Source organism: Ananas comosus, linkage group 2, assembly GCF_001540865.1.
Source record: "Ananas comosus cultivar F153 linkage group 2, ASM154086v1, whole genome shotgun sequence".
Lineage (NCBI taxonomy): Eukaryota > Viridiplantae > Streptophyta > Magnoliopsida > Poales > Bromeliaceae > Ananas > Ananas comosus.
In genome coordinates, this window is record NC_033622.1 from 1,353,815 (window position 1) to 1,365,939 (window position 12,125).

At 36.2% G+C, this 12,125-nt stretch overlaps 3 protein-coding genes across 3 annotated transcripts; 2 read left to right on the plus strand and 1 right to left on the minus strand.

Annotated features, from left to right (window-relative positions):
- On the minus strand, nucleotides 657-1,058 carry LOC109706867 (putative glycine-rich cell wall structural protein 1). The gene has a single exon (XM_020227881.1). It carries the CDS (start codon nucleotides 1,056-1,058, stop codon nucleotides 657-659), a length of 402 nt encoding a protein of 133 aa, XP_020083470.1.
- LOC109706868 (tetraspanin-15) lies at nucleotides 4,590-6,255 on the plus strand. The gene is made up of 2 exons (XM_020227882.1): nucleotides 4,590-5,060; nucleotides 5,865-6,255. Exons 1-2 carry the CDS (start codon nucleotides 4,590-4,592, stop codon nucleotides 6,159-6,161), a joined length of 768 nt encoding a protein of 255 aa, XP_020083471.1. The 3' UTR covers nucleotides 6,162-6,255.
- Nucleotides 10,463-11,204, plus strand: LOC109706759 (glycine-rich cell wall structural protein 2-like). Its single transcript, XM_020227736.1, has one exon. The coding sequence runs from the start codon at nucleotides 10,526-10,528 to the stop codon at nucleotides 11,111-11,113; it is 588 nt and encodes a 195-aa protein (XP_020083325.1). The 5' UTR covers nucleotides 10,463-10,525; the 3' UTR covers nucleotides 11,114-11,204.

A 12,125-nucleotide genomic window follows, 5' to 3' on the forward strand; every position in this document is an offset into this window, starting at 1 on the left:
TGCAAATGGGCCGGACGGGCCTACTGGACCAGGAGGTCAATGCAAAGAACGAAAAGATTGGATCTAACTTTTGATCCGTAACAGTTTTTAGTACTTGAAATTGTTTTCAGTTAGAATAAGGCTAAGGGCACGTTTGCTAGCGAGGCTCATCTAATGCTATTAGAGAAAACAAAATTGGGGCAAAACTATATAGGATATATATACTTTTTCTGTTTTTCAATGATACCATAAAAAATATATCATGAGCCACTCACTACGAGAATTGGAGTTGACATTAAAATTATTTTCAAAAGCGAAAATTATTTTCCCTCGAAAAAGTATTTTGTGGGAAGTCAAAACAATTGAAAAAGTCCATTTTAAATTATAGAAATTGTATTCCATTTGCCATGCACAAGCAGAGCATACACCACTATATACAAAAAAAAGACAAGAGAGAGAGAGAGAGAGTTCAACTCCAAATATTTACTTTTATTTTCAGGCTACAAAACAACTCATGACTCAAAAAAAAAAACAAAAGTAGAAAAAGAGAAAACCCAAAAAAGATTTATTATAGAGAGAGAAATTAACACAACTCACAGTGGATGTTTAATGCCCCTACTATTCAACATCACACACACACATTCTCCGGGTCTGGCACTAAACTAGTCCTCCAATATTCAGTGGCGTCCTCCCGATCCGAATCCAGACCCCTGCCCCTCTCCGTACCCCGACCCGGAACCCTCTGACCCAGCATATGAACCAGCATTAGACCCGGCGTATGAGCCTGAACCCGAACCTGAACCAGACGCAGAGGCCGAACCAGAGCCGGAACCAGAACCAGAACCGGAACCAGACACCGAGCCAGAGCCCGACCCGGACCCAGATGCAGAGCCCCCGTCACCAACACCGAGCCCAAGCCCTAGACCGAGACCGAGCCCAAGCCCTTGCCCGAGCCCCGGACCGCCGCCGAGGTTCACACTAAGATCCTTTCGAGCTGTGGGGCGGCTTTCGGTGCTAACCATGGCCAAGCACAAGAAGCAAAGAAGCAAAGCCAAACCAGAAGCACTTCCACAAGCCATTTCTTACACTCTTCTTGCAATGCTACTTCTTCAGGGAATCCTACAATATTTCCCAAGTGTTGTTGACTCAAATAGCTACATAGGAGAGCTATTTATAGGCCATTTTGTGCATCTAAAACCAGGGGACAACACCATGCATGCGAATTATCTTCAACCGAAAGCAAAGTGCGTCAATTATTCTTTGTATGCGGCCATGATTTGTACGTACAAAAGTTAGTGGCGCACTACTAGTTAATGGGTTAAGAGTTAGAGAGAAAATCACTTAGGTTGACACATGTATGAACATGAGAAGGGTTGGGTTACATTAGAGATTGAGATTAGTTCAGTTGAGTCACTAAAATCTTCGGATTTTGCACATGGATGTATGCATGATAAAGAATAATTGTTTTTTGCTTTTTTTTTTTTTTATTAGGCAAGATAAGCTTAACACAAAAGTTAACAAAAATGGCTAGCTAGTTCTTTGAATTAAATATGATAAGACGGAATCGAGAAAGAAAAAAGAAAACAACTAAAGCATACAAATAAGTACGAGATAAGCCTTTAATTGTTACTTTTTAGAGTAAACAAGCTATTTCAAAAGCTATACTAAACAAGCACTTAGTTTTAATTCTTAACTATTACATACTCTTTAGAGTAAACAAGCTAGTGCAAAAGGCTAGCGCTACACTAAACAAGCACGCACTTTAAATAGAGTTTAGACATATGGAATAAAAGAAGTTTGGCTTAGCTAGAGGCATGTATAAAAATCCCTACGAAAAAAAAAAAAATTCTAAAATGTCAATTACATGGGTAGTAACAAAGCATTAGAGAACCACATGTAGTGATCTTATTGCCTTTCTTTTTGGACCATGCATGGGTTCTTTAGTGAGGTGGGCATGAAGTTTGAATTAAGCTTTATAGCATGTTATGATGACACAACCACGATAGATTTCTCAACTACTCCCACTTCTTGTTGGCATCATCATGCGTGCATGAAACTTCTAAAATTTCTTCTTCATCAAACTTCTTAGTTTGGCGACAATTCGAGAGTAAGGCTTCATTTAGAATTGCAGAAAATATAATATATTATGTGCAATAGAAAAATGTAGGGTAAAATATATTACGTGTTTTTATAAAAGAATAATATGCATATATATAGATCACATAGATTCAGTTAAGGTATAATTCCCGTGACTTGATTGGAAAAAATGATTAATATAGGTTTATGTAATTTTTTTACCAATTTGTTTAATCTAATATCACTAAATAGCCTCTCTAGCAAATTATTCCTCTTACTAGTGAAAGATTTATAAATTAACAAAAAACAAAGGTAAATTGAAGGGTTTACATAAGTATTTTGATTCAAATTCCGTGGCTTGGTGTCTGTTTGGCCCAAATATAGGGAGTAAATTAATTTAGAGATGCAAATAGATCCGAGTTAGCTAAACTCTCATCCAGATCCATTTTGAGTGGGGCGTAAGTGAGGGCTAAAAATAAAGAGAAAAAAACTGCTCTGAGTCCGTCTTGATCCGCTAAAGAAGTGGAGCAAAAGGCGGGGGACTCCTTCCTTCCCTTAATTAATCTCTCCCGATCCACTAAAAATTCACTTCCACTCTGATCCATCTCGAATAAAACAGTAAATCAGAATAAAATATAAGATAAAAATTAATCAATCCGTCTTGAATCTACGCCAATCCACCAAAAAAATAAGGATCGTAGAGGAAGTCTACTATGTAACACTTATACCACATCATCACCACATCATCTATCTCCAGCCAATTATATTTCTCTTTTTGAGAAAAGTACAATAAAAATATTTTTCTGAAAGCTATAATGGGATAGGTGAACTACATGAGAGCTTTTTAATTGATTGGGGGCACCATGTCAATAATATAAGCGTTGTATTCTAAAATTTTTGTCTAGATCCTCTTCCTCTACATTTCTAGAAGTAATGATGGTGATAAAAATATTATTTAAATAGTATTCATAGGAAAAGCCAAAACCACAATTTAGTTTGAAATATACTTTCTAAATACAGCTATTTTAAAGCTTTATAACCCTACTTCTCCATTGCTAAATACATAATTGAATCACTTCCCGGAAGGAGACTTCCACCACCATCTTAATGTATTGTATTCAAATTTCTTTGGACCTCTAAAGCATCAAAACAATGGCTTTTTAGAAACGTAAAGAAAATACATTTCTAAACTAAACTTTAATTTTGACACGTGTACAGAAATATAAAGACCAAGAGCTCTAGTAATAATAACCGGACTTAAGTATTTTAAACTATTGGTTTGAACTCAACAAGTTATTGTTATTAGTTGGTTAGATAGTTACAGCAATTACCTTTCATATGGTTTGACGGTTGTCATCATCATTATATAGTAGGGGAGATTAGAAATCGTATTTCTAACTAAACCAAAGCATCTATAAGCTATATTAACTCTATCTATAAGCTATATTAATTCTATCTAGGTTTTGTTAGATTGATCTATTCAATGATTAGTTTGATTTTCGTATTTTTCGTCGGTTCGATCTAATCTTAAGGATTAACAGAATAGCACGATTCTCTCTGTGTGTGTTTAACGGCCACTTTAGAAGGTTTTTCTATCCCTATTGGATAGATGTACAAATTTTCATTACGTACACCCGGTGCACTATGTAAGCCGTGCGCCAGTGGTTAAGGTGTTAAATATACTTAAATTAATTGGATAAGGGCAATTAGATTGTAGGTTATATATCTATTCAAATTTGAGCCATTTAAATGTGAAAAATTCTTTGATTTAACTTTTGAACGTGTCTTTTTCTATATGTGCATTGTAAATGTTTGATCATGCCCTAAGTTGTTTAATTTGAAATTAGAGCCTTTTGAGGTTGATTTTTATAATCTATACTACTTATAAAAGATGGAGTTTTTAAATTTTTTTCTTTCCCAAAATATCGGTCCCTATTAATATAGTAGTGTAGATTAAAAATTTTAAAACTCTCTCTTTTATAAGTGGTATAGATTATAAAAATCAACCTCAAAAGGCTCTAATTTCAAATTAAACAAATTAGGGCATGATCAAACATTTACAATGCACATATAGAAAAAGACATGTTTAAAAGTTAAATCAAAGAATTTTTCACATTTAAATGGCTCAAATTTGAATAGATCTATAACCTACGATCTAATTGCCCTTATCCATTTAATTTAAATATATTTAACACCTTAACCACTGGCGCACGGCTTACATGGTGCACCGGGTGTGCGTAATGAAAATTTGTACACCTATCCAATAGGGATAGAAGAACCTTCTAAAGTGGCGGTTAAACACACACAGAGAGAATTGTGCTATTCTGTTAATCCTTAAGATTAGATGGAACAGGCGAAAAATACGGAAATCAAACTAATCATTGAAAAGATCAATCCAACAAAAATATCCAGCTCCCAAAATGCTCTACTATATCTACCCAAAAATCTCCCCCCAACACTACCCCTATAGTATGAGCACTCCACCCCCCTCCTCTTCCGCTACCGCGCCCTCTCCTCCTCCCTTTCCTCCCCAAATGAAGCGCATCCTACGCCTTCTCGCCGTCCTCGCCTCCTTCGTCTCCCTCCCCGCACTCGCATGCGGCGTGTGGCTCCTCGTGACCCGTGACTACGACTGCGAGGACCTGCTTGTGACGAGCGGCATGCGCGTAGGCGTCGGGGTGGGGCTCCTCGGCATGTTTGTCGTCAGCAATGCAGCCGGGTACTCGACCGTGCGGAAGGGGGTGGCGCTGGCCGGGTACGCGGTGCTGGCGGTGGCGCTCGTGGTGGCACTCACCATGGGGCTCGTGCTCGTCGGCGTGTACAAGATGGAGGCCCGACAAGTCCCCGCCTCGCCCGGGTGGTTCCAGACGCGCCTCGCGAGCACCGGAAACTGGAATGAGGTGAAGTCGTGCTTGTACAACAATCGCATCTGCAGCGACTTGGCGTACCGCACCGGCGGCCTCTCGGCGCACGAATTCGGCAAGATCAAGCTCTCTCCGGTTGAGGTATTACCACGTTCTCCATGCATGCATGGAACGTACGTCCATGACTCACATGCAATGTTACGGTTTCGTAGTTTAGGCGCATTTTTGGCTTAGCTTCTGCTCAAGTATTTGTCAACTTAATAAATGTGAATTGACAACTTAAAAGCTACTATTTTTGGTACAACGAGTTGTTTTTTTCTTCTTTTTTTTTTTGCCCTTTTGTTGTTGATTTATTTAGATAGAAGCAATAATCTGATGCTTCTGAGTTTAGGCGCATTTTTGGCTCAGCTTTTGCTCAAGTATTTGTCAACAAAGTAAGCAATGCAAGTACGAATTTAAAACTAAAAAGTTTCTATTTTTGGCACAACGAGTTGTTTTTTATTTCTTTTCCCCCTTTTTGTTGATCCATTTAGCACCAGAGTTAGTGCTTTTCGCAACTGTAATATTGCTGTAGATATATAGGAGTAATGATCTGGTGCTTCCTATATACTTTTTTGTAGTTTAGGCACATTTTCACCTTAACTTCTACCCAAGTATTTATCAACAAGTTATAAATAAATAAGCATGAAGTTTAAACTTAGATGCTACTATTTTTGTCACAAAGAGTTTTTTTTTTTTTTTTCTTTTTTATTGATCCATTCACCGCCAGAGTTAGTGCTTTTTGCAACTGCAAGTGCTTTTGTAAATGAGTCTTTTACATATTTGTAACATTTTGCACAATAAAAGCATCCTTGCCATGCAGAAGCATGACCAAATAAGCCCTAATTTTTTCTTGCGTACTAAATCTTAATCATTTTTTAAAAATTTTGTTTGGTTACGAATAAGGCGGGATGTTGCAAACCGCCGGACGAATGCGGGATGGCGTACGTGAGCGCGACCGACTGGATATTTGCAGAGAACAACGACTACGCAAAATACGCCGGAGGCAAGTACAGGCCCGATTGTCGTGCGTGGGGGAACCGAGCCGATCAGCTGTGCTTCAACTGCGATATGTGCAGGGACGGGTTCGCGAAGGCCGTCACGAGTCGATGGAGGAAGGTCGGGATCTTCCTTATCGTGATTTCGGTGCTCCTGATCGCAGTGCACGCGGCACGGTTCATCATCTTGATGTCAAAGAAGTAGAATTCATCTTTTGTTATATGTTTTAGCTATGGTACATTTTGGCCGAAATGTATTGTGATCAATATCATTCAAATTTATGTAGGTCATTTTTTGAAGTAGGACACTGAAGTTTAATTTGTTCTATTTAAATTAGACACCTCCTCAATTTGTTGTTTATTTTGATTCATATATATTATGGGTAGAAATTGGGTGCTATTAGAGCACGAAAACCTCAATGCTCCTAAACTATTTTCGACGATGGGACTTGCGAATTCCTCAATGCTCCTAAACTATTTTCGACGATGGGACTTGCGAATTGACGATCAGTTCTGTTTTACTTAATCTAACATATTTGAACTATTTAGAAAATAATTTTTACAGATTTTCTCCAATAAATCCATTTGCTTATGGAGTAAATTAGCATGATACCATTTGTTATACAATAGATTCGCATTTATATATTAAAATGTTAGTAACTTATCTACATTTGAATGCCATATATATTACTTAAGCTTAATTAAGAAACTGACACCATTATATAATTAGTCTAATACATAAATATAGAATCATTAGTATTTCATATTGAGGTGTCAAGGTATAGTACGTTAATGATCAGCTCTAATTGATAAAAGTCTAATTCTCTCAATTAGTAAGAATATATAATCATCTGTATAGGAAGAAAGGGTAATTGCGCTTTTCCGTAAACTATGAGGTCCGTGACACTTAATTTGGTCCTCAATCTTCAATTTGTTGCTAGCAAACTGGCTCGAATTTTTAGAATTATTATAATCAAATTCCATAACTCAATTTAATAAGCTAATTAATATTCACAAATTATTGACATAGAAGTGATATAGTATATTAATTATTATTACTTCATCAATGACAATACTTTCACAGTATTTCTATATTAATAGTTTGTCATATATTTAGTCAACAAAATTAGATTGTAGAATTTAATTGCAATAATTTTGAAAGTTCAAATCATAAATTATTACGAATCAAAGTTTGAGGACCAAATGAAATATACATATCTTATAGTTTGGGGACCAAAACTGTAATTTATCCTAGAAAAAAAAAAAGTTTCAACACACCTATACAGGTAGTAATTAAAGTGGATATACACCAAAATTTGTTATTTTAAATATCTTTTAACTTTTTATTGTTAATAATTTACCTATAATCTCTCTCTCTCCTAGTACTATGAATTAAAATCTCTCTCTCTTTCTCTCTACCCTAACTATCTCTATAACTTCGTAAGTTACTAACAAATTCGTGCTTATCTAATTATCTAGGGTATATTCTATATATAGTATATAAAAAAACAGCAACAAGCATAAATTTTAAAATTTTAAAAAATTTGATACTTTGGAGGGAACCCGAGTTACAATTTGTATTTGGTAACTGTTTGACTATATTTTGTTCGAAAAACAAACTGTTTCAAAATAACGACTTTTATGCTTTGAACTAAGGCTGTTTGATATTAAGACCCATCTGACGCTATTAGATAAAATAGAGTTGGGATAAAAGCATATGGGATATGCTTCTGCGTTTTTAATGGCATCGCAAAAAATATATCGTAACCAACTCATCGCGATATGCGGAACGCAATATTACGTACGGAAACAAACAGAACATTTTCCTTCGTACTTTCTCACCACACGTAATGCAATCTTCCCACAATCCCAAACAAAGCCTAAACTAACGTGCATAGTATGAAAAAAGAAAAAAAGAAAAAAAAATCAAAGAGGGCCATTGTGTTCGGCTGGGTATTCGACTTGCTCTAGCTCGGATCGTAATTAAATAAGCCGAGCTTGGGTTACTGGGGTCACCTGTATTAGGCTTCAAAAGCTCATATATATATATATATATATATATATATATATATAGAGAGAGAGAGAGAGAGAGAGAGAGAGAGAGAAAACTAGGTTGGAACACTATCAATAGCACCAAACTATTGGTGCTATTGATTTTTTAGCCCTTAAATTGAAAACTAGGTTGGAACACTATCAATAGCACCAAACTATTGGTGCTATTGATTTTTTAGCCCTTAGATTGAAAAATGGATGGTTAGGATGATGTGGGCCCCCTAGGGTTGAGTGAGTGGTTGGTTGAATAGTATAATCTAACGAATAAAAATAATCATAGGGTTAAATCTAACGGCGGAAAACTCGATAACACCAAATTCTTTGTGCTATCGATAGTACCCCAGCCGTCCGGCTATGGTGCTTGTAAATTTTTTACCGTTAGATCTATATCTTTGATCATTTTCACCTGTTAGATTATATTATTCAACCAACCACCCACTCAACCCTAGGGGGCCTACATCATCCTAACCGCACATTCCTTAATCCAAGGGCCGAAAATTTACGAGCACCAATGACTTGGTATTTTTAAAAGTATAGGAGCTCAATTCTAGCTATATATATCAATTCATAAACTAATTTTCTTAGTATTATGCTATGGCATTTTATACATTTATTTTGTATATTAAACTATAAAAAATATTCTCGTGTCAAGTTCTAAATAATGTTCTATGAAAATCAAATCGTAAATTGCTCTATATCAGAAATTTCAAATAGCTCGTTTAGGGCTCGCATTCGCTCGAGCTCGACTCGAATTAATTTTAAGCTGAGCTTTAGCTTGAATTTAGCTCAAAACTATTTTCAAGCCAAACTTGAGCTAAGTTAAGCTCACTCGAGCTCGACTTGCTTTCATCCTTAATTGCACGCAGTCAAAAATGCAATAAAAAAATATTCTATTTATTTCTGTAAGTGACAACTACTTAATCAAATAACACTTGTTCAATTAGAATACACTTTTTGTAGTTGCAATGATAAACATTATAAGCCTGTTTGTTTGGGTAAAATGGAGAAGGGTGAAGTCGTTTTCGGCCATAAACGATTACTTCTATTTGGTTCGCAGTATTAAAGATATGATCGAAACTCGAATTATCTAAAACAGTATAATTGACTTTGGCCTCCCTGGGCCGAAGTCAATTAGAGTGAAAAAAGGTGAAAAAAATAATAATACAATGGGCAATACTAGTTATATTTAAATATATTTAATTGTATATGGTACTTATTACTCTTTTAATTTAAAATATGATAAAATTTGATTAATTAAGTTTTAGTATTTTTTTAATTTAGTTTGTATATTTAAAATGCAATGAAAATTGCTTAGTTAAGTATTAATTTTTTTCTACTTTATAATTTTATTATTGTATTATTATAATTTGTGTATAAAAAATAATTTAGTTGTTTCAGATTAAATTTTTTAATTATATAAGAATATAATTACATTATTTTTATTTATTAAATAATAATTTATTATTTATTAAGTTATTTACACTACAATAAAAACGGTATATAGCGACACTTTTAAATATCGATATAGGTTAAAAAAAAATGCTGCTGGCTAAATTACCGACACTTTTTAAAAGTGTTGCTAAATGTGGGGTCGCTATATGTGAGGCCACCATAATGTTTGGCACCCACTCCTCCAGCGACCCGTGGCGGAGGAACACATGGCGACAGTAATCCTCTACGGTCCCTGCGAGATTCTCACGGCCGAACTCCAGCCACCGGAACCCTATCTCGTCGGCTGCGGTGGCGGAGGAGAAGTGGAAATGATGATTAATTTTTCTTTTTCTTTTTTTTACTTTTCTATTTGTAATTGGGCCCGAGTGGGGTGGATGGAATTGGTTGAGTAGAGGAACTTTTTATTTTTGATTAGATTGGACTTTATATTTAGGACTTAATAGATTTTTTTAAAAAGTTTTGGCATAAATGGGACACTTATACAAAAGTGTCCCAAAAATGTATCCCTATAATCTAATTCTGTTGTAGTGTTATTATTTATATATAAATTATTGTTTTATATTATGCAATTTCTGCCAAACAAACAGTAGAACAGAAAAAATTTTACTTTCATAGCTATGAAAACAAACAGTGAGAGAAAAGTAATTTTCACCGAACTTCACTTTAACTCAAAATTCAGTTTCAGTGAAACAAACAGGGTCTATGCGACAGGCTCTAAGTTATGAGATGGCCCATTCGACATTACAAGTCAAATGATCCACACACACACTACGCATTACGTTCTAGTGCGTGGGTCCAAATGATAAAAAGGGCCCTTTTAACGTGTCACAAGCAATAAAAAAACTAAGCCATCAAAATTGCTCCACTATAGAAAAATTCAATATCCTCCACAAGTTTTTTTGCCACGCTAACCCAGTTTACTTTTTTAGTGTACCAATTCAAATCCCTCAACCAACTCAAACACTTGCATATGACTCGTTTTTGAAGCATATTTATTGCTCCTTAATTTCTCACAATCCATAACATAGAGATCATAAAACAAATATACAGTGTCACTTCATAAACATGGCTTATGTGAAAGGTGTTTTAGCCATTGCTATTTTCGTCGTGGCTTCTTGTGTTATACATGTCGAGAGTCGGGTCGCGAGGAAAGGCCTAGGCATAAGCATCGGTGATGGCGGCGGAGTCGGTATCGGTGCCGGAACAGGAATCAGTGTGGGCATAGGAGATGGTAGTGCCTCCGGTTCTGGTTCGGGCTCAGGGTCTGCATCCGGGTCTAGTTCTGGCTCTGGTTCCGGAGCTAGCTCATCTGCCGGTTCGGGTGCTGGTTCATCTGCTGGATCAGGTGGATCGTATGCTGGGTCCGGTGCAGGGTCCGGCGTTGGTTCGGGCTCGGAACACGGTCAAGCGCACGGATCGGGCCAAGGGCAAGGGTTAGGTTCGGGTTCAGGTTCGGGTTCAGGGCATGGTGAAGGCTACGGAGAGGGTTATGGCTCGGGTGAGGATTCTGGGTCAGGTTCAGGTCATGGTGAAGGATACGGGGAAGGTTACGGGTCAGGGTCAGGGTCCGGGTCGGGTAACGGTTCTGGATATGGTTATGGCGAAGGGCGCGGATATGGATCTGGAAATGGTAGTGGAAATGGTAAATACTAAATAGAGGCCTAAGTTTACCATCCTAGTTTTTGGGCCACCTCTATGTACTTATAAATAATGAGATGGTGAATAAAAATAAATAGTTAGTGAGTTACCCCAATAATTTAATTACTTTGGAACAAATTTATATATTGCATGATATTAACATGATGAATCAACATAATGAATATCATTATATTCTTCAACAGAAACTGCTTTAATTGTGATCCTCTTCACTTTCAATTTTTCAGACTTAGATGATTGTAGTTACAAAAGCTAAAAAAATTTATCAAATTAATTAATAATTATATCAGATATAAGAGTTTTAGTTACTTTTCGGCACATAAAATGGGAACAGTTAAATAGCTAATAGCGTCATTAACTTAAATAATTTAATATTCTTAGTCGATACACTACAACAGAATTAGGTTATAGCGATACATGTTTAGGACACTTTTGTATAAGTATCACATTTATGCCAAAACTTAAAAAAAATCCTACTAATGCCTAAATATAAAGTCCAATCCAACTAAAAATAAAAGGGTACTCTACTCAACCCACTCCACTTAGCCTATTCGGCCCGATTACAAACAAAAAAGAAAAAGAAAAGAAAAAGAAAAGAAAAATCAATTATCATTTTCCCTTCTCCCCTCACTCAATCGACTGAAATCCTAGACGAAGATCATTTCCTCTCGTCCTCCTCTGCCACCGCAGCCAACGAGGTAGAGTTCCGGCGGTTGCTAAATGCTTAAATAAATGTTGGTAAATTAGCAGCACTCTTTTAGATTATAGCAACACTCTTTAACTGTCACTATATATCTAGCGACTCCACATATAGCAACACTTTTCAAAAGTGTCGGTAAATTTAGCCAGCAGCACTTTTTTGATCTATACCGATATTTAAAAGTGTCGCTATAGACCGTTTTTGTTGTAGTGATACTACGGAAAGAAATAGTAAGTTTGAATCTCTCCCGACTCCTTGTGATTCTTTAGTACAATTTATATGCGTACAATATTTGAATAAAATTTGATC

Coding starts and splice junctions, on each gene's coding strand:
- LOC109706867 (XM_020227881.1), bottom strand. CDS start 1,058: ATGGCTTGTGGAAGTGCTTCTGGTTTGGCTTTGCTTCTTTGCTTCTTG.
- LOC109706868 (XM_020227882.1), top strand. CDS start 4,590: ATGAAGCGCATCCTACGCCTTCTCGCCGTCCTCGCCTCCTTCGTCTCC. Junction 5,061..5,864: donor TCAAGCTCTCTCCGGTTGAG/GTATTACCACGT, acceptor GTTACGAATAAG/GCGGGATGTTGCAAACCGCC.
- LOC109706759 (XM_020227736.1), top strand. CDS start 10,526: ATGGCTTATGTGAAAGGTGTTTTAGCCATTGCTATTTTCGTCGTGGCT.